This window comes from Carcharhinus amblyrhynchos, chromosome 1 (assembly GCF_965287045.1).
Source record: "Carcharhinus amblyrhynchos chromosome 1, sCarAmb.v2.hapA, whole genome shotgun sequence".
In the NCBI taxonomy this organism is placed as follows: domain Eukaryota; kingdom Metazoa; phylum Chordata; class Chondrichthyes; order Carcharhiniformes; family Carcharhinidae; genus Carcharhinus; species Carcharhinus amblyrhynchos.
In genome coordinates, this window is record NC_137324.1 from 145,411,429 (window position 1) to 145,438,138 (window position 26,710).

Genomic DNA, 26,710 nt, shown 5'->3' on the forward strand with positions numbered 1-26,710 from the left:
AGCACATAGTTATTTTTGGTAGCTGGGTCTTGATGGTCAGGTTGAAGAAAAAGTAAGACAGCTTCAATCCTGTGCACGAATAAGAAATGCACTCCCATTGTCTCCTTTAAATCTTGGGTGTGGCCTAAAATGCCATATTGATGATTGCAAGTAGATTTTGTTGATCCGTTTGAGGGGGTGCATGTTCATAGTCATAATTGAGGCACTCTCAAAGTTGCCAGAAATGATCATGAGATCGACTATCTCTGAACAAACCACTGAAAATCTTGAAGAAAATCTTGCAGGATTTGATAGATGGGAACAGATTGTTAGGAATAATGGTTCACAGTCTATTTCACAAGAGTTTGAAGATTATCCCAAAGTATATGGAATTCAACATATAAAATTTGCACCTTATCATCCATCAACCAATGGATTAGTTGAAAGAGTCTTACAATCCTTGAAACTTTCCTTAAAAGATTCAGGTGAGCAAAGGTTGTTATCACAGCATGTGAAAAACCTTTTGGTATCTTATAGAAACACTACTTATGCAATGACTCAAAGTTTTACCTACATTATTACACTTTAAAGAGCAAGTTGAGAACTATGTTTGATTGGCTATTACTTCTGAGAAAGTCGAGCATCATTAGGGGTTGTTATGATCGTTTTCTTGTTGTATTTAAAACTATTGTTTCCCTCAAGTAGCCAAACAAAGAAAGTAAGAGTGGTTTAAGATGTACTTTACTATAGCTGTAGCAGCTTGAATGTCCAATCAGGGTGAAAACTTCAGATACATAAAGACAGTTAAAGACCAGCTTCAGTTACAAGTGATTAGCATATACTAGACAAACTTAGAACCAGACTCACTTTCCAAAGAGAATTGAGGGACTGCAGTGTACTCTGTTTCAGTGTTCAAGCCTATCTATTTACAATCTATGTCAGTGAGAGATGTAAATCTATGTAAATGAGAGAACCTAATTTTGATATTCAAGTTTGCTGCTGATGGAAAGTTAGATAGAAAAGAGGTAGTAAGGACGCAAACAGCAAAAAGATTTAGGCAGGTGCAGTAAGTAGGCAGGAAGATGGCAAATGGAATATGAAGAAATGTGAATTCATTGGCGAGAAAAATAGAGAAGCAGAATATTTTTTCAAATGATGAGGGACTAGGAAATGTTGACACTTGAAGGGACCTGGGTGTTCTTGTATACACATCACAAAATTGGTTTGCAAGTACAGCAAACAATTGGGAAAGCATGTGGTATATGAAGTTTCATTACAAAGGGACTGGAGTTTAAGAGTAAAGATGTCTTGCTACAACTGTATTGACACTGGTGTGACTGTCCTTGGTGTAGAGGTCTACAGCTCAGCAAAGGTCCTTCAGCCCATCCCATCGGTGCTAGTCAAAAGCAACCACCAAACTGTTCTAATCCCATTTTCTAGCACTTAGCCCGTAGCTTTATATGTCTGGGCATTGTAAGTTCACATCTAGAAACTACTAAAATGTTATGAGGGTCTCTGTCTCCACTACCCTTTCAGGCAGTGAGTTTAGACTCTCACCATCCTCCAGAATAAAAAGTATTTGTTCCCTTCCTCTCTAAACCTCCTGGCTGTTATCTTAAATCTATGCCTCCTGGTCATTGATTCCTCCATAAGAAGTCTCACTACACCAGGTTAAAGTCCATCAGGTTTATTTGCAGTACAAGCTTTTGGAGTCTTGCTCCTTCTTCAGCGAGACTCTGAAAGCTTGTGCTGCCAAATAAACCTGTTGGACTTTAACCTGGTGTTGTGAGACTTCTTACTGTGTTTACCCCAGTCCAATGCCGGCATCTCCACATCACTGATTCCTCCACCAGGGGAGATGTCTACTTTTATCTGGGCGCCTCATAATCTTTTACATTGCAATCATGCCCTCCCTCTCAGTCTCCACTGCTCTAAGAAATACAGTCCCAGACTATCTAATCTCTCAAAACTAAAACTCTGCAGCCAAGCATCATTCTGGTAAATCTCCTCTGCATCCATTTCAGTGCTATCACATCCCTCTTATGTGGATTCCAGACCTGCACACAATAGCTGTCACCTAACCAATGCTTTATAACCTCCCTGCTCTTAAACTCTATGCCTCGGCTAATAAAGGCAAGTGTACCAAATGCCTTGTTAACCACTTTATCCACCAGCCATTTTAAGGGACATGCTCGCCAAGGTCTTTATAATCCTCAGTGCTTCCCAGGATCCTGCAGCCCATCATGCATTTCCTTGCCTTGTTTGTCCTGCCCACTTACAGCACTTCACTCTTACCTGGATTGAATTCCATTTGCCATTGATCAGCCCATAAGAACATAAGAAATAGGAGCAGGAGTAGGCCATCTAGCCCTTCGAGCCTGCCCCGCCATTCAATAAGATCATGGCTGATCTGTCGTGGCTCAGTTCCACATTCCCGCCCTCTCCCCATAACCCTTAATCCCCTCGCTTATCAAAAACCCATCAACCCGCGTCTTAAAAATATTTAGCGAGGCAGCCTCCACCACTTCAACGGGCAGAGAATTCCAGAGATTCACCACCCTTTGAGTGAAGAAGTTCCTCCTCAACTCCGTTATAAACCGCCCCCCCCTTTATCTTGAGGCTGTGCCCTCTAGTCCTACTGTCCTTTCTGAGCGGGAAGAGTCTCTCCACCTCTATCCTATCCATCCCATTCATCATCTTATATGTCTCAATGAGATCTCCCCTCATTCTTCTAAACTCTAACGAGTATAAGCCTAGTTTATTCAGCCTCTCCTCATAGCTCAACCCCCTCAACTGCGGTATCAGCCTAGTAAACCTCCTCTGCACTCCCTCCAAGGCCAAAATATCCTTGCGTAAGTGCGGCGACCAAAACTGCACACAGTACTCCAGCTGCGGCCTCACCAATGCCCTATACAGCTGCAGCAAGACCTCCTTACTTTTATATTCAATCCCCCTCGCTATGAAGGCCAGCATCCCATTAGCCTTCCTGACCACCTGCTGCACCTGCAGGCTGGGTTTTTGTGTCTCTTGCACAAGGACCCCGAGGTCCCTCTGCACCGTCGCCTGCTGCAGTTTTTCACGACGTAAGTAATACTCCTTCCTACCATTATTCCTACCAAAGTGGACCACCTCGCACTTGCCAACATTAAATTCCATTTGCCATTTCCTGGCCCATTTGCCCAGCCTATCTAGATCCTTCTGCAGACTCTCCACACCCTCCGCGCAATTTGCTGTTCCACCAATCTTGCTGTCATCAGCAAATTTCGACACCATACACTCGGTTCCCTCCTCCAGATCATCTATATAAATGGTAAATAGCTGAGGCCCCAGCACCAACCCCTGGGGCACTCCACTAGTCACCAACCGCCAATCTGAATAGCACCCATTAACCCCCACTCCCTGCCTCCTATTTGACAACCAATACTCTATCCACGCTAACACCCTACCCCCAACTCCATGCCCCCTTACCTTCTGCAGTAACCTCTTGTGAGGTACCTTGTCAAACGCCTTCTGAAAATCAAGAACGACCACATCCACCGGCTCTCCTCTATGCACCGCCTTAGACACATCCTCATAGAACTCCAATAAATTTGTCAGACACAACTTCCCCTTAACGAAACCGTGCTGCGTCTGCTCTATCAAGCAATTCCCCTCAAGATGCCTCACTATTTCCTCCTTGATGACGGATTCTAACATTTTACCTACAACGCGTCCTTTGTTTGAATAGAGGGGAGTACGGTAGGATGAGAGAAGAATTGGTGAATGTTGACTGGGGGAGCGCGTTGGAGGGAGGGTCTGCTGAGAAGCAGTGGAGGATCTTTAAGGAGATCTTTCTTGGTGCTCAGCAGAAATTTATTCCGATGGTCAAAAAGGACCATAGGAGGAGAGGTAATAAGCCGTGGATAACGAAGGAGGTGAAGGAAAGTGTTAAATTAAAAGCGGAGGAATTTAGAGTAGTTAAGAGTAGTGGGTGAGAAGAGGATTGGGAGAGGTTTAAATGTCAACAAAGATTGACAAAGAAGTTGATAAAGGAGGGTAGGAGAAACTATGAAGCTGGGCTAGCGCTTAATATAAAAAAGGATAGCAAGAGTTTTTATAAATATATAAAAAGGAAGAGGCTGGCTAGGGTGAACGTTGGTCCTTTAGAGGATGAGAAAGGGGACCTAGTGGTAGGGGATGGGGATATGGCTAAGGTATTGAATAACTTTTTTGTTTCTGTCTTCACGGAGGAGGACGTGAATAATTTGCTGGGTGTTAACGATGGAAAGGTGGTAGGACTGGAGGGTCTTAATAACATTACTGTTACTAGAGAGGCGGTGCTCGACAGACTAGAGGGGCTGATTGTGGACAAGTCCCCAGGACCGGATGGAATGCATCCGAGGGTTCTGAAAGAAATGGCGGAGGTGATAGTGGATGCCTTGGTGGTTATTTTCCAGACGTCGCTGGATTCAGGGGAAGTGCCGGAAGATTGGAAAACGGCTAATGTTGCGCCGTTGTTTAAGAAGGGTGCCAGGCAAAAGGCGGGGAATTATAGGCCGGTTAGTTTAACGTCTGTGGTAGGTAAAATGTTAGAATCCGTCATTAAGGAGGAAATTGCGAGGCCTCTTGAAGGGAATTGCTTGATGGAGCAGACGCAGCACGGTTTCATTAAAGGGAAGTCGTGTCTGACAAATTTACTGGAGTTCTATGAGGATGTGTCTAGGACGGTGGATAGAGGAGAGCCGGTGGATGTGGTCTTTCTGGATTTTCAGAAGGCGTTTGACAAAGTACCTCACAAGAGGTTATTGCAGAAGGTCGGGGGACATGGAGTTGGGGGTAGGGTGTTAGCGTGGATAGAGGATTGGTTGTCAAATAGGAGGCAGAGAGTGGGGGTCAACAGGTGCTATTCGGATTGGCGGATGGTGACTAGTGGAGTGCCCCAGGAGTCGGTGCTGGGGCCTCAGCTTTTTACCATTTATATAGATGATCTGGAGGAGGGAACCGAGTGTAGAGTGTCGAAATTTGCTGATGACACCAAGATTGGGGGAACAGCAAATTGTGCGGAGGGTGTGGAGAGTCTGCAGAAGGATCTAGATAGGCTGGGCGAATGAGCCAGGAAATGGCAAATGGAATTTAATGTTGGCAAATGTGAGGTTGTCCACTTTGGTAGGAAGAATGGTAGGAAGGACTATTACTTACGGGGCGAAAAACTGCAGCAGGCGACGGTGCAGAGGGACCTCAGGGTCCTTGTGCATGAGTCGCAAAAACCCAGCTTGCAGGTGCAGCAGGTGGTCAGGAAGGCGAATGGGATGCTGGCCTTCATAGCGAGGGGGATTGAATATAAAAGTAGGGAGGTCTTGCTGCAGCTGTATAGGGCATTGGTGAGGCCGCAGCTGGAGTACTGTGTGCAGTTTTGGTCACCGCACCTGCGCAAAGATATTTTGGCCTTGGAGGGAGTGCAGAGGAGGTTTACTAGGCTGATACCGCAGTTGAGGGGGTTGAGCTATGAGGAGAGGCTGAATAAACTAGGCTTGTACTCGTTAGAGTTTAGAAGAATGAGGGGAGATCTCATTGAGACATATAAGATGATGAATGGGATGGATAGGATAGAGGTGGAGAGACTCTTCTCGCTCAAAAAAGACAGTAGGACTAGGGGGCACAGCTTCAAGATAAAGGGGGGGGGGCGGTTTATAACGGAGTTGAGGAGGAACTTCTTCACTCAAAGGGTGGTGAATCTCTGGAATTCTCTGCCCGTTGAAGTGGTGGAGGCTGCCTCGCTAAATATTTTTAAGACGTGGGTTGATGGGTTTTTGATACGCGAGGGGATTAAGGGTTATGGGGAGAGGGCGGGAATGTGGAACTGAGCCACGACAGATCAGCCATGATCTTATTGAATGGCGGGGCAGGCTCGAAGGGCTAGATGGCCAACTCCTGCTCCTATTTCTTATGTAACAGACGTTAAACTAACCGGCCTATAATTCCCTGCCTTTTGCCTGCCACCCTTCTTAAACAACGGTGTAACATTAGCCGTTTTCCAATCTTCCGGCACTTCCCCGGATTCCAGTGACGTTTGGAAAATAACCACCAAGGCATCCACTATCACCTCCGCCATTTCTTTCAGAACCCTCGGATGCATTCCATCCGGTCCTGGGGACTTGTCCACAATCAGTCCCTCCAGTCTGTCGAGCACCGCCTCTCTAGTAACAATAATGTCATTGAGACCCTCCAGTCCTACCACCTTTCCATCGCTAACACCCAGCAAATTATTCACGTCCTCCTCCGTGAAGACCGAAACAAAAAAGTTATTCAAGACCTCAGCCATTTCCCCATCCCCTACCACTAGGTCCCCCCTCTCGTCCTCTAAGGGTCCAACGTTCACCCTAGCCAGCCTCTTCCTTTTTATATATTTATAAAAACTCTTGCTATCCTTTTTTATATTAAGCGCTAGCCCAGCTTCATAGTTTCCCCTACCCTTCTTTATCAACTTCTTTGTCAATCTTTGTTGACATTTAAACCTCTCCCAATCCTCTTCTCACCCACTACTCTTAGCTACTCTAAATTCCTCCGCTTTTAATTTAACACTTTCCTTCACCTCCTTCGTTACCCACGGCTTATTACCTCTCCTCCTATGGTCCTTTTTGACCATCGGAATAAATTTCTGCTGAGCACCAAGAAAGATCTCCTTAAAGATCCTCCACTGCTCCTCAGCAGACCCTCCCTCCAACGCGCTCCCCCAGTCAACATTCGCCAATTCTTCTCTCATCCTTCCGTACTCCCCTCTGTTCAAATAAAGGACGCGTGTCCAGGAACCCACTTTCTCCTCCTCCATCTGCACCAGAAACTCCACCATACAATGATCACTCTCCCCAAGAGGATCCTTCATCGCAAGGTCCCTAATTCTACCCGCCTCATTACATAACACCAAATCCAAGATAGTTCGCTCCCTCGTCGGCTCCAACACACACAGTTCAAGGAAACTATCCCGGGAGCCTTCCAAGAACTCCTCCTCGAGCCCACTGCGTCCAACATGGGTCGACCAATAAATATGTAGATTGAAATCCCCCATAATTATCGCCGTTCCATTCCTGCACGCCGCACTTATTTGCGCGTTAACAGCCCGCCCCACCTCCGGATCATTATTCGGGGGCCTATAGATGACACCCACCAGCGTCTTCCTCCCTTTGCTGTTCCTAATCTCCACCCACAACAATTCCACTTTCTGCTCTTTGGTTCCTATATCATCCCTTGCTACCACCCTGATGCTATCCTTGATCAGCAGAGCTACGCCCCCCCCTTTTCCCTCCCGCCTATCCTTCCTAAACAGTTGATACCCCTGGATATTCAGCTCCCAGTCGCTGTCACCTTGCAGCCACGTCTCTGTAATGGCCACCAGATCATATCCATTTGTGCTGATCTGCGCCACCAGCTCATCCACTTTATTCCGAATGCTTCGTGCATTCAGATAAAGTGCCTTCATCCCAGCCTTCACCTGGACCCTATTTGCCAGAACGCCACCAACCATACTCCCGCCCCCTACTCCCTTTATTATTGGGACATCCTCATCCTCTTCCCTTACCTGTACCATCTCCTTAACTTTAGACCCTGTAATGTCACCTTCCCTCGCACCCTCCCCCCCCCCTAATTAGTTTAAAGCCCTACCTACAGTCCTATTTGCACGATTCACCAGGACTCTGGTCCCAGTACGGTTCAGACCAACCCCATCCCACCTGAACAGGTCCCACCTACCCCAATACTGATGCCAATGCCCCATAAATTCAAACCCATTCCTCCCACACCAAACCCTGAGTGAATGGGTGGCATTCACTTCCTTAATCTTATCAACCTTACGCCCGTCTGCACTCGGTTCAGGCAGTAGCCCAGAGATAACCACCTTGTCGGTTCTACTTTTTAATTCCATTCCCAGCTTTTCATACTCCCTCCCCAGATCCTCAGTTCGCATTTTGCCTATGTCGTTGGCACCCATATGTACCACAACGACCGGATTCTCACCCTCCCGTTCCAGGTTTCTCTGCAGCCCAGATGTGACATCCCGGACCCGAGCACCAGGCAGACAACACATCCTTCTGTGCACTTTGTCATTGTGACAAAGGACAGTGTCAATACCCTTAACCCCACTATCCCCAATTACTACTAATTTCCTTTTCACTTTCTCTTTGCCTATGTCCTGCGTCTGCATCACTGTACTGTGTGCAGTTTGCTCACCAACCTCACCTCCCTCGTTCTCGTCCAGACACAAAAATAATTTGTTGAATACCTTAATGCTTATGTATTATCTGAAGATTATTTCCTGAATTGCCAACTATCTTAGGTTGAGTGGGCCCTAAGGCATTGAAGCCTACAAAATTGACTATCTGTAAAAGAGGAATATCTCTCAATGTTATAACACCAGTGTGTTCAATGGTGAGAAATGGTGTGTTCAATATTGGGAAAAGCTTTTTAAATTGGTGAAGTTGGTCATTCACCTCTAACCTTGAGTTTCCAACCCTTCTCGATGCAGCGCTCCCTCAATACGGCGCTGGCGATTATACAAACAACTATCCAGTCAATTTATGGGAATAAAGTAATAAATACCCATGTTTAATTATTGAACTAAATTTTGAGCAGCACGGTGGCACAATGGTTGGGCAGGGTTGAAGAGACAGTTGAACAAGACTTCCTCAACGCTTGTGTGTGAAGAAGTGATGCCCAATTTCACTTCTGAATGGCCTGTCTCCAATTTTAAAAAGGTACGCATCCCTACCCCCCAGCCAATAGCACTGCTGCTTCACAGCACCATTGACCTGGGTTCAAATCCAGCCCTGGGTGACTGTCTGCACATTCTCCCCGCGTCTGCGTGGGCCCCCCCGGATGGTCCGGTCCCCTCCCACAGCCCAAAGATGTGCAGTCTAGGTCGATTGGACACTAAGGGGCAATCTATCACGGCGAACGATGTGTATGCTAGGGGAACTAGTGGGGCAAATAGGCGGAGCTACAGGGAGGGGGCCTGGGTAAGATGCCCCGACAGAGAGCCGATGCAGACCCAAGGGGTCGAATGGTCTTCTTCTACACTGTAGGAATTCTATTTTGCATAGAGAAAAAAAGTGTTGTATCCCAGGGGATTAGTAGGAATCGGTAGGGATATCACAAAAGCAAAAAAAAACTTGACCCACTCTAAATGGGTTACTGGCTGATGCATACCTCAGCTCAATTTAACTACCTTTGCTTCAAATCCATTGCCTAATAATGCTATCAATCTCAATGCTCCAACTGACACAGCATCCTTTAGGACGGGCAGGGTTGAAGAGAAAGTTGAACAAGACTTCTCCAACGCTCGTGTGTGAAGAAGTGATGCCTAATTTCACTTCTGAATGGCCTGTCTCCACTTTTAAAAAGGTACACACCCCTCCCCCGCCCCCCAGCCAAAAAGTAGTCAAGTATAAGTCAACCCATGCTTCTGCTGCTGACCACTGCACAAGTGTGGGCATTAAGTGAGAATACAGGGCAGGATGCAGCAGACACCTGCCTGGGCTCGCACACAAAGTGAAGTCACTTGGGCGAGTCAGCTCGTGTGCAAAGAAAGACAGCAGAGTGTTAAGAGTCGGGATGTAAAGCAGGAAGTTTTCCAAATATTAGATGTTTGTCCTGCTTGATGATCCCATAATGCAACCTTGACAGCACATAGCGAGCCTTGGAATGATCAAGAGTTAAATGAAATGACACAATGGTGGCTGCAAAACGTCTAAGAAAGTGCCGAAGCTAACCCAGTTTGCATCACGTTCAGTAACGGACATTTTTTTAAATCTCAACATTAAATGAAAAGGCCTTTATGCCTCATTAGCAAAAAAAAACAATCTGCTATCTCAAACTTAGGTGGGAGGTCTCGCTGATTACTGTTAAGCTCAGCTTGTTAAAACCAACAGATTTTGAGCTCCTGGCATTTAAAATAGGATTTTTTTTTTCTTTGGATGAAGAAACTGTTTACTAGCTTTCATTGTGTTACCAAAGGCACAAAGAACTGGTCAAAATACCCAGGAGAGTCATCACCCCTGAAGCCATTTCACCTTAAAAACTAGGAAGTTGTGGTTGCCAGCATTGGCACTGTTCTGGTTTTACACTGGTGCCATGCCCGGTAGTTTGTGGACCAATAAAAGTCTGGCACTCAGGTCTACAAATTCTCAAAGAATCAATTGTTGGATAACTAGATAGATTTCTCCTGGAATCCTGAACTGTGCTGGTGAAACAACAAGCTTACAATTGTCTTTAAAGACAATTGTATGAAACAGAAATCTGGGTGTGTTGAAAAAGAACTGTTCAATAGAATGGTTTCAATGTAAAAAATAGCTTTTGTAGGTCAAACAGAAAGGAGATTAGATCCTATTAAAAAGGGCAGAATCTGAATCAGATGAATCTACCAATTTTTAATCAATGGGAATCCTAATTGTATCTACGTTTCTCACAAACAAGAATTGGATTTAAAAATACAATTAGGGTAATCCACTGAACATTCCCCCCACCCCAGTTTCCATAATCTTTGAGTCTTTTACTGAAGGATGGTTCCACAGACGCTACTTTACCCAAGGCCATTATTTGTGTGCGAGCCTCAAAGATCCAAGGGATGGCACAAATCTTCCTAACCCTGTTCTCACCAAGTGTCCAGTAGAGGATGCAACAGAGCAAACAGCCGATTGCTTCTCACCCACCCCCCAAACTAGGAATGCTGTGGCCGACTGTAGAATCTACAAGACTCTCCCCAAATCCTGAGATCTCCGAATTCAGCATTGACCTTGGGTTGAACCAGGGACTTCACACACCATCTCACCAGTCTGTCAATATCCTGCAATCTAAGACTATCTTCTTCATGATTTATCACCCCATCAATTTTTGTATCATTTGCAAATTTACAAATCAACCCTGCTACATTCAAGCCTAAATCATTCATATAAACCACAAACAGCAAGGGCCCCAACAGTGAAACCTGTGGGACTGCACTAGACAGACTTACAGTCAGAAAAACATTCTTTGATCATCATCCTCTTCACCTGCACTCAGCCAATTCTGGATTCAATTTGCCAAATTTCCTTGGATCCCATGGGCTCTTACCTTTGCTATCAGTCGCCCATGAGGGACCTTATCAAAAGTCTTGCCGAAGCTCAAGTAGACTGCATCAAAAGGAGAGCCCTTATCTATACACCTGGTCATCTCTTCGAAAAATTTGATCAAGTTTGTCAGACATGACTTCTCCTTAACAAAACCATACTGACTGTACTTGAATAATTCTTGCCTGTCCAAATGCAGATGAATTCTGATTCTCAGAATTGCTTCTAATAGTACTATTCACCATTTCAGCCTTCTTATCTAGGGAAAGATTGCCTTGATTCAAAAGGAATTTGACAAAGGTTTATCTTTCTCTGATACCAGGGATGATGGGATTATCCCATGAGGAGAGATCTAGTAGGCAAGGCCTACATTCATTTACTGGCATCCAGAAGAATGAAAGATGATTAACACAAAATTCTTAAGGGGCTTTACAGATACTGGAAGCATGTTTGATTGATTTATTATTATTGTCACATATATTAACATACAGTGAAAAGTATTATTTCTTGCACGCTATACAGAACAAGCATGCCGTTCATAGGGAAGGAAATGAGAGAGTGCAGAATGTAGTGTTACAGTCATAGCTAGGGTGTAGAAAGATCAACTTAATGCAAGGTAAGTCCATTCAAAAGTCTGACAACAGCAGGGAAGATGCTGTTCTTGGCCGAGTTGGTACGTGACCTCAGACTTTTGCCTCTTTTCCCCTAAGGGAGAGGGTGGAAGAAAGAATGTCTGGGGTGCATGGGGTCCTTAATTATGCTGGCTGCTTTGCCGAGGCTGCGGAAATATAGATAAAGTCAATGGATAGGAGACTGGTTTGCGTGATGGTAGTTTCTTGCGGTCTTGGCAGAGCAGGAATCATGCCAAGCTGTGATAGAACCAGAAAGAATGCTTTCTATGCTGCATCTGTAAAAGTTGGTGATATGCCAAATTTCCTTCGTCTTCTGAGAAAGTAGAGGCGTTGGTGGGCTTTCTTAACTATAGTGTTGGCATGGGAGGACCAGCATAGATTGTTGGTGATCTGAACACCTAAAAACTTGAAGTTTTCGCGCCTTTCTTCTTCGTCTCTCTGGCTGATGAGTCTAGAATTAGAGTAAGGAGCTCGCCATATCGGACTTGGATGGGGAGGTATTTCGGCACTTTAGAAGGTTGTGGATCTGTGGATCCTCTACTGGGGGCTGTGGATGCCCAGTCATTGAGTATATTCAAATCTGAAATTGACAGATTTTTGGATATGAAGGGGATCAAGGGATATGGGGATTGTGCAAGAAGAAGCTGTATGTTGGCCAGAAGATTAACCCTGATCTTATTAAACAAGCCAAATACCTTACTCTTGGGTGAATTTCTTGCACGTCAGTCAACGGAATTCCACAACTACCTGGATTATGCTTCACTCTACCCTGCTTCCTTTCTCTTTCACTGTTTTTACATCTCCATTGCATCTTCACCAATGTCAGTAGTGTTTACAGTAGAGTTGCTTCTGTGTTCTTTTCTTATTAATTGAAATTTCCTATAGCCATGCTTTATGGTTCATTGGTGATGCCTTCATTGTTTTCCTCTATTTTCACTTATTCTTCTTAAGACAAAGAAAGAATGTTAAGTTCTAATCATAGCATTTACCAGGTCAATTAAGTCACATACGTGATTCCATTATCTAGCACGTATGTAGAATGAAATCTTGGAATTATTTCCCAGATGATTATCCAATTCTCTTCTGAAGGCCTTGATTGAATCTGTCTTCATCACACCATGAGATGGTGCATTCCAAATTTTAAACACTTGTTAATCCCATTTTACCTCCCCTCTTCATTTTCCAGATTATCAGCTCCTTTTGAGGTTTGCTTGTTCATTACTCCAATAATTTCAGCAACTATAATACTCATTCACCTCCAGTTCCACAAATGCAATCTCAACAAGAGACAGCAATTTACATGTACTTTCTCTAATTGAATTGGTATTTGTAGTAAATCGCCAAATGCAGATAAATTATTTGTTTTTCTAAATTTCTCTATCCTATCCAGAGTATTTCATCTTTGTTGTGGGTATTCTGGCTGAACATGAAATTACTTTAATTTTGTGACTGTGGATTTGATCTGTCTCAACCTAAGGAGAGGCAGTGGCCTCTGGATGTGGACTCTAGTCAGGTTTCAGTTTTTTTCCTAGTCACCTCCATAATCTTTATCTTTTACTTGCATTGGCTTTCCGAAATCGTTTCACTATTAGTTTTCTGTACATTCACTTCTTTGTGTGTCTCTTCATTGCCTCGCACAAGTGATCTTTTTCCTCACACAAGTGATCTTTTTATATGAGCTTTGTACTTTAACATTAACATTGTCTTGGTGATCAGACCACCAACTGTTCTTTTTCCCCTTTTCACCCCAAAAGACCTTGCTGAACTAAGAAAGGATGTGTACCTGAAAAAGATGCTGATTAGCTTGCTGTGTATTTTCACTGCTTTCTGCTTTACACCTAAAATTAAATGTTACTTTCCTGATGGTAATTATAGTAAATAGTAGAATGTTTACTTTGACAATATTGTTCTACGTTATTTGGCAGAAAAATATTGAAAGATTAATTGGAGTTTGAGTGTGACCAAAAATACATTTTTCTGTTTCAGATTAATGTGTGAAACTGTCAGATATGAAAGACATGAAGCAAATGAAGTCCTATACTAGTAAGTCAATGCATTTATATTTTGACATATTGGTCAACATGCATGCTTTATAAACTATAACTTTTAACTGTATAATCCTGCTGTAAGGGGCCTGAAAGAAGCTTTGGCTGTTTACTACTAAGTACAAATTTCAGATAACATTTTTGACATTAGATATATCGAGCCTGCACCAACAGCAATCCCACTCAGGCTCTGCTCCCTTAACCCCACATATTTACTCTGCTAGTTTCCCTGACACTAAGGGGCAATTTAACATGATCAATCAACCTAACCTTTGGAGTGTGGGAAGAAACTGGAGCACCTGGAGGAAACCCACGCAGACATGGGGACAACATGCAAACTCCACACAGACAGTGACCTGAGGCTGGAATTGAACTTGGGTCCCTGGTGTTGTGAGGCAACAGTGCTAACCAGTGTGCTTTACTAAAGTCCACATAGACAACACCCACATTTCCCTCATCAATCATTCTTGTCACTTCCTCAAAAAACAGGTAAGTTGGTAGAAATTACTTTCTCTGCACAAAATCATGCTGCCTATCACTAACAAGTCCATTCACTGCCAAGTCCGAATAAATCCTGTTTCTTAGAAGCTTCTCCAATAGTTTCTCCACCACTGACTTTAGGCTCATCGACCTGTAATTAGCCAGAAGATCTGTTTCCCTCCTTAAACAAAGGAGCAACATTGGCCATTCTCCAGTCCTCTGGAATCTCATCCTTGGCCAAAGAGTATACAAAGATATCTGTTAAGGCCCCAGCTAATTCCTCCGTTGCCTCCCACAGTACCCTGGGATAAATCCTTGGGGACTTGTCTACCCTGATGCATTTTAAGACACCCAACACTTTCTCCTTCATTATATTGATCTTTCCAAGAGTATTCACACACCATTCCCTAACTTCAGCATCCCACATGTCCCTCTCTTTGGTGAATACTAATGCAAAGTACTCATTAAGGGTCTCACCCAATTCCTCTGGTTCCACACACAACCTCCTCCTTTATTCTTGAGTGGGCCTACTCTTTCCCTAGCTACCCTTTTGCTCCTAACATATGCATAAAATGCCTTGGTATTCTCCTTAACTCTGCTGGTCAAGAACATAAGAAATAGGAGCAGGAGTAGACCATCTAGCCCCTCGAGCCTGCCCCGCCATTCAGTAAGATCATGGCTGATCTGTCGTGTCTCAGTTCCAGATCCCCTCCCTCTCCCCATAACCCTTAATCCCCTTGCCTATCAAAAACCTATCAACCCGCGTCTTAAAAATATTTTATATTCAATCCCCCTCGCTATGAAGGCCAGCATCCCATTTGCCTTCCTGACCACCTGCTGCACCTGTAGGCTGGGTTTTTGCGACTCATGCACAAGGACCCCGAGGTCCCTCTGCACCGTCACCTGCTGCAGTTTTTCGCCATGTAAGTAATAGTCCTTCCTACCATTATTCCTCTCAAAGTGGACAACCTCACATTTGCCAACATTAAATTCCATTTGCCAGTTCCTGGCCCGTTCGCCCAGCCTACCTAGATCCTTCTGCAGACTCTGCACACCCTCCGCACAATTTGCCGTTCCACCAATCTTGGTGTCATCAGCAAATTTTGACACTATACACTCGGTTCCCTCCTCCAGATCATCTATATAAATGGTAAAAAGCTGAGGCCCCAGCACTGACCCCTGGGGCACTCCACTAGTCACCAACCGCCAATCTGAATAGCACCCATTGATCCCCACTCTCTGCCTCCTATTTGACAGCCAATCCCCTATCCACACTAACACTACCCCCAACTCCATGCCCCCTGACCTTCTGTAATAACCTCTTGTGCGGCACCTTATCAAACACCTCCTAAAAATCAAGAAACACCACATCCACCGGCTCTCCTCTATCCACTGCCCTAGACACATCCTCATAGAACTCCAATAAATTTGTCAGACACGACTTCCCCTTAACAAAAGGACATTTCATTGCCCCTTTTAGTCCTCCTAACTCCCTGTTTCAGCTTCTTCCTACTTTCTCTATATTCTTCAAGGTATTTATCTGTTTTTAGTTGCCTAGACCTTAGTATGCTTCCTTTTTATTTTGTCTTGACTAAGCTGACAATTTCCCAAATCTTGCCATTCCTGTCCTTCATTTTCTCAGGAACATGCCTATCCTGCACTCTAATCAACTGGTCTTTAAAAGACTGCTACATGTCAGATGTGGATTTATCCTCAAATAGCCACTGCCAATCCACATTCTCCAATTCTTGTTTAATTCAGTTATAGTTGTCCCTCACCAATTTAACACCTTCACCGAAGATCATTCTCGTCTTCATCCACTATCCACATACTGTTTCAACAATTCATCCTGGACATACCTAACAAATTTCTCCCAATCCAAACCCCCAGCACTAAGGGAGTCCCAGTCAATATGGCGAAAGTTAAAATCACCCACCACAACAACTGTTATTTTCACATATTTTCAGAACCTGACTACATATGTGTTCCTCTATCTTCAGTTGGGAGGGCTGTACTACACACAGCATTGTGATTGCATTCTGAATTTTTATTTAGAGCTTTCATCTTTCTGAGGAGGCCTCACATCCAACAGCCTACTTTGGAAACTCTGCTCATATTTTGACAGATGTAACAAACAGTCCACATGTGGAACTATATTGTTGCTTAAAATGAATTAGTTCTTCCTTGGGCCATTAGTTTTTGAGATTTATTTTCATTTTCCCATTCCAACTGTACCTTCTTATGGCACCATCTGTTTTCCTGAATATCCTGTGTTTTTAAGAAAAAGGATGAGGTGAGAAAAAGATGAAAAGAAATTGGAGACTTGCATGAACAAGATAGTGCAGAAAAATGACGTTAAATATTTTTGGTTGCATTGACATACTATTACCAGAATGAAGAAAAAGACTTAGAAAATTTGCTCCACTGAGGTAGCTAATGGCCAGAACCTGAAAGTTGGCGTAGAAAAATTGAATGGGAGATGTTGACAGCTAACTGCAAAGACAGATATTGACATGACAAATTCAAAATTGTGACAATTGGAAGGTTTGTGGGCAGGAAATGTTTATCATGTGCAATATTATAAATTATTTGTAAAGTTTTAAAAATCCCCTTTGCCCTTATGTTTTTAAAATTACTGTACAGCTTAACCACAAGCACTTGGGAGAAAAGAATTGTGGCTAAGTGCTGTGACCATATTAGGAATAGTGTGCGTTGCTGAGTCAAGGAGATAACAAGCATATTGCTGGCTCCTGTTGTGATGCTCCTGTTCTATATACTGGAATGGTTGTGCATGGAGATAACAAAGGTACAGATGAGGATTTCAGCAAATGAGAACATGAGGTATGGGTAGAGTCAGATGATAAAGAAGTATAAGTGGTTGGTCTGAGTGATGGAGTGGATATGTGTTGATATAGTTACATGAACTGACAAGGTCACATGTTAGAGCAACAGATTTTAAAAAATAATACTCCTGACTAAATAAAGCCCTTTGACTTACAGAAGATAGTCAATTAAGTAAGTTAACAAACTTAACAGTTTTTAAAATCATTACTGAAGGTAATGTGTTTGCTTTTGCTTGTTAGTCAGTTGTCTTTTAAAACAAAACATCTCAAAAACTAATGGTCCAAGAAATAACTGATTAGTTTGTGGTGACAATGCGCATCTACAATGTTTTTTTTAAGGATCCATTAACACTGAGAGATGGGTGGATTATCTCTGCTGCTGTGGTACAGTTTGTTACACCTGTCAAAATGTAAGCAGAGTTGTTGGATGTGATTGGTTTGAAGTTTCCTTAGTGAGATGGAAGCTCTTAAATTAAATTATATATTTTTTCTGCACTGTAGTTAAAGAGCATGAGCCAAGAAGGCAGAGAAGTTCCAAGGAAGATCTGAGTAATTGTAATCACATTGAGTTAGTACAATGTGGCAGAAATACGTGTTCTATTGACTTACATGAATGTTTTGAAAGTTTGACACTGTCCCAGCAGGACAAAGCAGTCTGTTTTATCGACACCCAATCCAGTCACTCCTTCCACCACCAATGCACAGTGGGAGACCACCCACAAGATAAATTACAACAACATACCAAGCTTATTTCAACAGCACCTTCCCATCCCATGATCCCCAACCATCTAGAAGGACATGGGCAGGAATGTTTCCCTCCAAGCTGCTGCCATCCCAAGAAAGAGAGGGAATAAAATGGATAAAGGAGTGGGTTTGGAAGGAAGTAAGGTGGCATGAGTGGTGCAGAATTGGTTGAAAATTGGAATAGAGAGACCAGATGAAATGACGTAGTCATTTGGTTTCCATGAAAGCAAATAGTGGAGCCTATTTGAAGGGAGAGGAAGGAAAGAATAGAGAATATCTTTCTGAAAAAGTTGGTGTTGGGGTATCCAGAACAGTAAATAACAATAATTTTAATAGAGATGGATAAGATTTGTTACAAATTATTTGACTAGAAAATATCAGAAGAGTCTGGAGAGAGACCAAATTGTGAATAATGATCCACACCGCTAATGAGGTGCTTTGAACAAGGTAGGTGATGGAAAAATACCATGATGGTATGGATGGTTTAGTAAATGACAAGATGTCATCGATTTTCTGTGGGTGTTTCAGAGTGAAGCTTATGTTAAATTGCTGTCCTTGGGTCAATCAATGAAACTGTACAAAGGGGCCCAACATTAACCGGAATCTTAGTTTGGCAATCTATTTGTCTCTTATTTTCCTAAACATGCTTTGTTTTATTGTGTTGAAACTCTCCGTTTTCTTGAAGTTGTGTGACTTTGCAATGTTAAGAATGAAAAAGCTAACACTAACCAGAAGACTGAATCTACTTAATAGTTTCCTCAGAGTGAGTACTCTATTGTGAGGGGAAGTATTTCTGACATGTGGTAAATTCAACTATGCTGAGCTGACAAATGTTCGCAATTTACTAATGGGTGTTCAAATGCATACTTATAGTCCAGTGACCCTTTCGATCCCTGTTTCAGTTTTGTAATAAGAAAAGATGAGGCAACTTTAGGTGAGCAGTTCTAAAGGGAATCACGTAAAAATTACTTTATTCACAGCAGTTTTTTTTGTAATTTATAAATGGTTATCAATTTGATATTAAATGTGTACATTAATTGACTTACTTTTCTTTTAGTAAACTTTTGAAGTGAAAGGTCAGCTGGTGCAGATTATTTTGGAATGTGGCTCCTTTCCTTCAGGATAAATTGTAATGAAAATTGATAGAATAAATTAGATTTTAAAAATTATCCAATTGCTGGTTTTCAGGATGGTTCATAAATGTGTTAAGATTATTAAGATATTTAATTTATTATATTGTCTAACAAATAAAAGTTAGCTAATCTTTCAGAAAATGGAAACCTATTTGGAGAAAAAGTGCTGCTTTTTTCCCATTTAAATAATTGATTCCAACTTATTGTTTTTAACAAGAGTCATATGGGCTTGAAACATTAACTCTGTTTTTCTCTCCAAACATGCTGCCAGTTCTGCTGAAATTTTCCAGCATTTTCTGTTTTAATTATTGTTTTTAACCTCTGCTTGTTTGAGTTTGATGACCCAATTTGGTCTTGCTTAATCAAAAGCATGTATATTAGTTACATCATTTTCCCTTCATTTTGTCAATAAGAGTGTATAGTGAGAATATAGAAAAAGGGCAATATGATCAAATAATTTAAAGATTTATCTTTCAGTTTGGTTCTGTGCCTGTGGAACCATTACTACAATGCATTTGATCACATACATTCTGAAAATTCTTCACCTCATTCTCAGTTTCTTTGATAACTAACCAATCAAATTACCAATTACATAAAAAACATAGGAAATAAGAGCATAAGTAGACCATTTGGTCCCTTGAGCCTGCTCCACCTTTCAGTATGATCATGGCTGATCCTCTATCTCAACTCCTGTGCTGTCCTCACACCTTGACACCTTTAGAGTTTATAAATCTATCTATTTCCATCTTATAAATATTCAGCGATTTGACCTCGCAGCATTGTCTGGTAGAGAATTCTGTAGGTTCACCACCCTCTGAGTGAAGAAATTTCTCCTCATCTTAGTGCTAAATGGCCAATCCTGTACCCTGAGACTGTGACCCTTTATTCTAGATTCTGGTAAGAAGAAACAACATCCTGCATTTAGTCTGCCCAACCCTGTCAGAATTGTATACGTTTCAATTAGATCCTCTCTCATTCTTTTAAATTCCAGTGAATACAAACCACTTTTCTTCTGGTCTTTTCTTGACCAGATTTCTTCTCATTTGATAATCCTGCCATCGCAAAAATGAGTTTGGTGAACCTTTGCCGAATTCCTTCTGTAGCAAGTATTTCCTTTCTTAGATAAGGAGACCATATCTGCACATGGTACAGCAGGTGTGGCCTCACCAAGTCCTCTTGCAATGAAAGCCGACATATCATTTGCTTCCCTCACTGCTTGTTCACTATATCTGCAAGCTTGCTTTAAGTGACTGGTGTACTGGGACACCCAGATCCTTCTGTACATCAGCACTCCCCAGTCTATCACCATTTTAATAATCATCTGCCATTCTCTTTTGTCAGTTGAAGTGGATACCTTCATATTCATCCATGTTATACTGATCATATTTGCCCACTCAGTCAACCTATCTAAATGACCTTGAAGCCTCTTGACATCCTCCTCACCACTCACATTCCCACCAAGTTTTGTGTCGCAAGCAAATTGAGGAATACTGGCTGGGATCCTCCCCAAAGAAATCTGAGTTCTGAGCGTGCAGGACTCCTAAGTCCTGCTCGTATTACTTTTAGCGTACTTACCAAAGCGAATCTGTGACACTCAGCACTGCAGAGTGCCTCAGCAGGCATCATTCTGGTAACTGGGGGCAGGCCCTTTTCTCACCTAAGGGGCCAGCAACATAGTGCCGAGCAGGCCACTGCATATGCATTGATTTATCAGAGTGGAAATTGACACTTGTGTAGTGGCCTCCATTACCAGCATCCAAATTGTTGACTTTCTCTGCAACCCCCTCATCGCTGGCCTTCCAACCCCTCCATCACCCGATCGCTGGCCTTCTTGGCCAGCCCCAATTTTCACCTACCTTCCCACTCAGTAGCCCTGATAGCTCCCACTGTCTCCCTCCCCCCCACCAATTCTTTTGCTGAGTAGCTTCAGGTCCCCTTGGCACTGTCTCCTTACCCCTGACACCGACCCCCCCCCCCCCCCCAGGGCAGGGTCCTCAATGGCCCCTGTTCCCTCCAGCATGGTCAGGCACCTATTCCTCATTAGTAGGGATTGGTTGTAAATGCCACTGGAAGGGAGATGCCAGCGGGCCCAGAGAATACCGTCTCGGCCTACTAATCGTATGGAAATGTCAGTTTCCATATGATGATCAGCTCTGCGCTTATTTCTGGAATTTAAAAGAATGAGAGCTGATGACGCAATGCAAAAAAAACTTAGCTCAGGAGACACACAGAAGCTGTGGGGTGCAGCATGAATCCCATGAAGCGGCCGCCGCTGATGTGTCTCAGCCTGCTGCACTATTAGAGCAGCACATCAGGCTGGGAGAATTGCCCCCATTACGTTTGGCTTTCTCAGCCGAATTACATAGAACATAGAACACTACAGCACAAACAGGCCCTTCGGCCCACGAGTTGTGCCGATCACATCAACACCTACCAACCTACAGACCTATCTATAACCCTCAATCTCATTAAACCCCATATACTCATCCAGAAGTCTTTTAAAAGACCCCAACGAGTTCGCCTCCACCACCACTGACGGCAGCTGATTCCATTCACTCACCACCCTCTGAGTGAAAAACTTACCCCTAACATCACTTCTGAACCTCCCTCCCCGCACCTTAAATCTGTGTCCTCTCGTAGCAACCATTTCAACCTGGGGAAATAGCCTCTGAGAGTCCACCCTATCTATTCCTCTCATCATTTTGTAAACTTCTATCAGGTCGCCTCTCAACCTTCGTCTCTCCAGGGAAAAGAGTTGTTGATGTATGTTGTGAATAGGTGGGGCCCAAGCACTGATGACCCCACTGGTCACTCCCTACCACTCTGAAAAAGATCCATTTATTCCTATTTGTTGTTTCTGTCTGCTAACAATTCTCAATCTGTGCCATTTTGTTGCTCCTAATCTCATGGACTTCAATTTTGTACACTCATCTCTTATGTGGAACTTTATCAAAAAACTTTCCGAAAACCCAAATACATCACATCCACTGATTCATCTTTATCTATCCTATTATAGAAAGGATATTATTAAACTAGAAAGAGTGCAGAAAAGATTTAGTAGATTTGCTACTGGGACTTGATGGATTGAATTATAAGGAGAGGCTGGATAGACTGGGATAGTGTATGAGACTGAGGGGTGATCTTATAGAGGTCTATTAAAATAATGAGGGGCATAGATCAGCTAGATAGTCAATATTTTTTCCCAAAAGTAGAGGAGTCTAAAACTAGAGGGCATAGATTTAAGGTAAGAGGGGAGAGATACAAAAGTATTCAGAGGGGTAATTTTTTCACATGGAGGGTGGTGAGTGTCTGGAACAAGCTGCCAGAGGTAGTAGTAGAGGCGGATACAATTTTATCTTTTAAAAAGTATTTAGATAATTACATGCATACGATGGGTATAGAGGGATATGGCATCAAATGCAGGCAATTGGGATTAGCTTAGGTGTTTTAAGAAAAAAAAGGTGGCATGGACAAGTTGGGCCGAAGGACCTGTTTCCATGCTGTAAACCTCTGACTACTTCTGGAAGCGTTTATTGTCAGCTTTTATGGTACTTGCAAGTTTGTATACTCTTTTATCCACTTAATCTCTTGGTCCTTCTTTTTTGATTCTGAACTGCTCCCAGTCCTTAGGCTTGCTAATTTTTCTAGCTACTTTATATGATCCCCTTTGCTTCTAATACTACCCTTAATTTAACAGAATGTGTAACTTTTGCTATGCTTACTTTCTTTCCTTAAATATTAGCCATTGTTTATCCACCGTCATGCCTTGTAATAAAGTTCCCAAATTGTAATAACCCACTTGAGATCCACGAGGAATCATGCATTAATCTCCCCGTGGCCTCAGTAAATACAAGGTCCCCTAGTAACAGGCAGTGGCTTGCCCAACTGGAATCCATTACCTGAGCCTCTTCTAAGGTAGGCCTTGGACAGGACCTGCTGAACTGTAGTCCCAGACAGGGACTAGTGTGTGTACACCATGGTAGTAGTTCTACTTGGCATTCTGTAATAAAGTATGTTCCTTTCCATTTAGGCTTTCTGAGTCATTACACCAAACTATCTTAGCCAGCTCAGACCTCATACCTTCGTGGTTTGCTTTGCTGAGGATCCCCAGAAAAACAGGTGCCAGTCAATTCAATTAATTCCACATGAAATCAAGAAACAGCTGTTGGCACTGGATACTGCGAAGGCTATGTGTCCTGACAACATTCTGCCAAAAGTACTGATGAGTTGTGCTGTGGAAAGAACCGTGCCTCTAACCAAACTGTTCCAGTATAGCTCAACACTACTATCTACCAAGTAACATGGAAAAATGTCCAGAGATGCCGTGTGCACAAAAAAAAGGATAAATCCATCCAACCTATTACTATCCATCAGTCCATTCTTGATTATCAACCAAGATGTCAATGTATTGCTCCCAATGCAGATGGCAGTAAGATTGGTGGCATAGTGAACAGTGAAGAAAGTTATCTCCAATTGCAATGGGATCTTGATCAATTGGGCCAGTGGGCTGACGAATGGCAGATGGAGTTTAATTTAGACAAATGTGAGGTGATGCATTTTGGTAGATTGAACCAGGGCAGGACTTATTCAGTTAATGGTAGGGTGCTGGAGAGAGTTACAGAACAAAGAGATCTAGGGGTACATGTTCATAGCTCCTTGAAAGTGGAGTCACAGGTGGACAGGGTGGTGAAGAAGGCATTCGGCATCTTGATTTCATCGGTCAGAACATTGAATATAGGAGTTGGGACATCTTGTTGAAGTTGTACGAGACACTGGTAAGGCCACACTTGGAATGCTGTGTGCAATTCTGATCATCCTATCATAGAAAGGATATTATTAAATTAGAAAGAGTGCAGAAAAGATTTACTAGGATGCTACTGGGACTTGGTGGTTTGAGTTATAAGGAGAGGCTGGATAGACTGGGACTTTTTTCTCTGGAGCGTAGGAGGCTGAGGAGTGATCTTATAGAGGTTTATTAAAATAATGAGGGGCATAGATCAGCTAGATAGTCAATATCTTTTCCCAAAGGTAGGGGAGTTTAAAACTAAAGAGCATAGGTTTAAGGTGAGAGGGGAGAGATACAAAAGTGTCCAGGTAAAAAGTAGTTTGTGATGCCCAGCCCCCGAGGTAGAATAAGAGAAAATGACTGGTACCTTAGAAGACTATTTGTTGTATTCCTTCTTAACACGTATGCAGCTTTTGATGTGGTTGAGCACATCATCTTCTTTCTGAAGTGCCTTTTCCATTGTGCACCTGGGTAGGACTGCATTTGCCCGTGTTTTTTTTATCCATTCTAATGTAGTTAGAGTATCAGCTTCGATAGTTTTTCTTTCTGCTTCCATTATCCTGAGAACCGCTAAGGATCTACCTTTAATCCCTTCTATTTCTTACCTGCATGCTGACACTCAAAACTTCAAAAATTGCATCAAGTTCCACATATGCACTAATCATTCCTTTCTCTACCTCACTAGTGTCCACCTCAGCCATTCCACACACTCTGATTTGCCACACCACTTGTTTGACAACTATTGTTGATAGAATCAAAATATCACCAAGACCCCATTGTAAAATCATACGACTCAGCTTAGCTGCAGGTGATCTTCTCATCCACGCCTTTTATTACCATCTGACTATTCAGTGCTCTCCTGGCCTGACTCCCATCTTCCACCCCATCTAAACTCATGGTCATGCAAAACTCTGGCCTGATCCTAACTGTCATCAAGTCTTGATCATCTATTACTCTACTTTTCTTAGTATGTCAATACCTTGATTTTAAAATTCTCACTCTTGTTTTCCAATCCTTCCAATTGCCATATCCCTCCCTACAATGAGAAAAGAGACCAATCTATCATACTGCTGTAGAAGCATTTGAGTGTTTGTAGAAGCACAGATCTGTACTGATATAAAAAAAATCTGCTCAGCCTTTTTCTTTGGGACTAGATTATGAAGCAATATCTGTCTGAGTTGACGTCTCCCTTGTTTTCAGTCATTCTGCTTTAAAGTCAACATGTTAATATGACATTATACATATTACCATCTGGAATTTTATTGTAACATCATTTCATGTCAGGGCTGGTGTAGGTTGTGTGAACCAATTTGTGCGATTTTGGAGCTATCTGTCCTCCTTCAAACCCTCCTGGTTGCTGCTGGTCATTGCTGTTGTTGACTGCCAGCTGCCCCTCTCATCAAGCCTTCCATTAACTGCAAACCTTCCCTCTCATGTGTCCACCCTTTTGCCGCCTCTCAGCTTGTGGCTGACTTCTGCCACCCTGTAACTTGAAGCTGCTTGTGCTCTGAAGCTACTTTCCTGCCTCTCGCCACCCATCTTCCAAGCCTTCTCAGCAATAGTTTGGAAGGCTAAGAATCAGGGGAAGAGTGTGTGATGAGTGGGAGGTTTGATGAGCATGGTCAGCAATGATCAAGTTGAATAGTGCCCTGGAAAGGCAGTGGGAAAGGCTGCAAGCTGGAAGACTGAGGAGGGAGGGTACAGGAGATGCAGACAATAGGAGGGATAGTGAGTGAGGGCGAGCTGGAGGGTCAGCGGGCAGGAAAGGTGGCAAGCAGGCATGTGGAGGAGTGGAAGGGTTGAGGAATGGGAGAAACAGCAAGCTAAAGGATGGGGGAGCTGGAGGGTTGCCAAGCAGGAAGGGTAGACAGTCCAAGGCAAGCCAATGCTAAGTAGAAAGAATTATGTTTTTATAATGTTTATATTTTTAGGTTTATTTTGTTTTGAAACTTATTTATGAATATTTATGAATATAGGAATTTAGCAGTGTAAGATGCTTTAACTTGCAGGACATGATGTTTTGTTCCTTTTCTTTTCTCTGATGAAAACAGTCCCACAGGGCATAACTACAGTTTTTACATTGGTTGTAATAGAAACATCTGATTGAATGTTACACTTTTCAGAAAGGAAACTAATGTGAAGAGAGGATTTAGCTGTGTTTGTTACTTCTTCCAGCCCTAAATCCATCTCCCCCCAACAACCCCTGCCTGATTTCTGAACCCCCATCCTCACTTTCTCCCTTTAAACACCTGCTTTACAGCAGCTAGTGCTGTATAAAGGGGGTGTGTCCATCCTCTCTGCACTCCATTTGGACCATGCTGATGCAGCCAGAGATGTGCTTCACTGCTACTGTCTTACCTGTTCTGAGTGAGGAAGGTCAGGCAAGACAGGGGCTTTACAATCAATCCTAATGAAGGCACGTCCTTCTGAAGTGTCGGTTTTCATGAATTTGTGCGTATATAGTCTTCTGTCTTCATTTTGGGAGGTTTACTATTTCATGTAATGCATTTAATATGCTGTTGAAAAACATAGGATACATTAATTGCTTACAAATTGATTTTTTTTTTAAAAATGCATTGATTGAATAGATGGTACACATTAATGAACGAAAGAAATGTGTCAAGGCATCAGTGAAATTTTAGTGTTGATTTTATTGAGCTGAACATCGTATAAACCATCCAAGTATTATAGCATGATGTTGCAATACCTGCATTTTATAATTATCTGAAAAAAGTAGATATAACTCAGTTAGATATTCTATTTCATAATCTAGTCGTGAAACAAAAGGCTTATAACAGAATTTTTTTATATGGTCTGTTCTTATACAAATGCCTCTACAATAATATGATAGATTGGCCTCTTTCCCCAATCAATGTAATTCAGCATATGTAGTTAAAAAATGGAAATTCTTGTTTCAAGGAACATGTTTTATGTAATTGCTGAATTCTAACCTCACCAACCTCCTGCCTCTTCCACTGCTTCATGCTTCTTGT

At 42.7% G+C, this 26,710-nt stretch overlaps 1 protein-coding gene across 6 annotated transcripts in view; it reads left to right on the forward strand.

The window, feature by feature from the left end:
* rapgef2b (Rap guanine nucleotide exchange factor 2b) overlaps nt 1-26,710 on the forward strand; it is a 438,644-nt gene that overhangs the window by 116,103 nt on the left and 295,831 nt on the right. For all 6 annotated transcript variants that reach the window (XM_080193478.1, XM_080193477.1, XM_080193480.1 and 3 more), the window contains exon 3: nt 13,673-13,729. In XM_080193478.1, the coding sequence (XP_080049604.1) occupies nt 13,673-13,729 (57 nt within the window). The remainder of the gene's footprint in view (nt 1-13,672; nt 13,730-26,710) is intronic.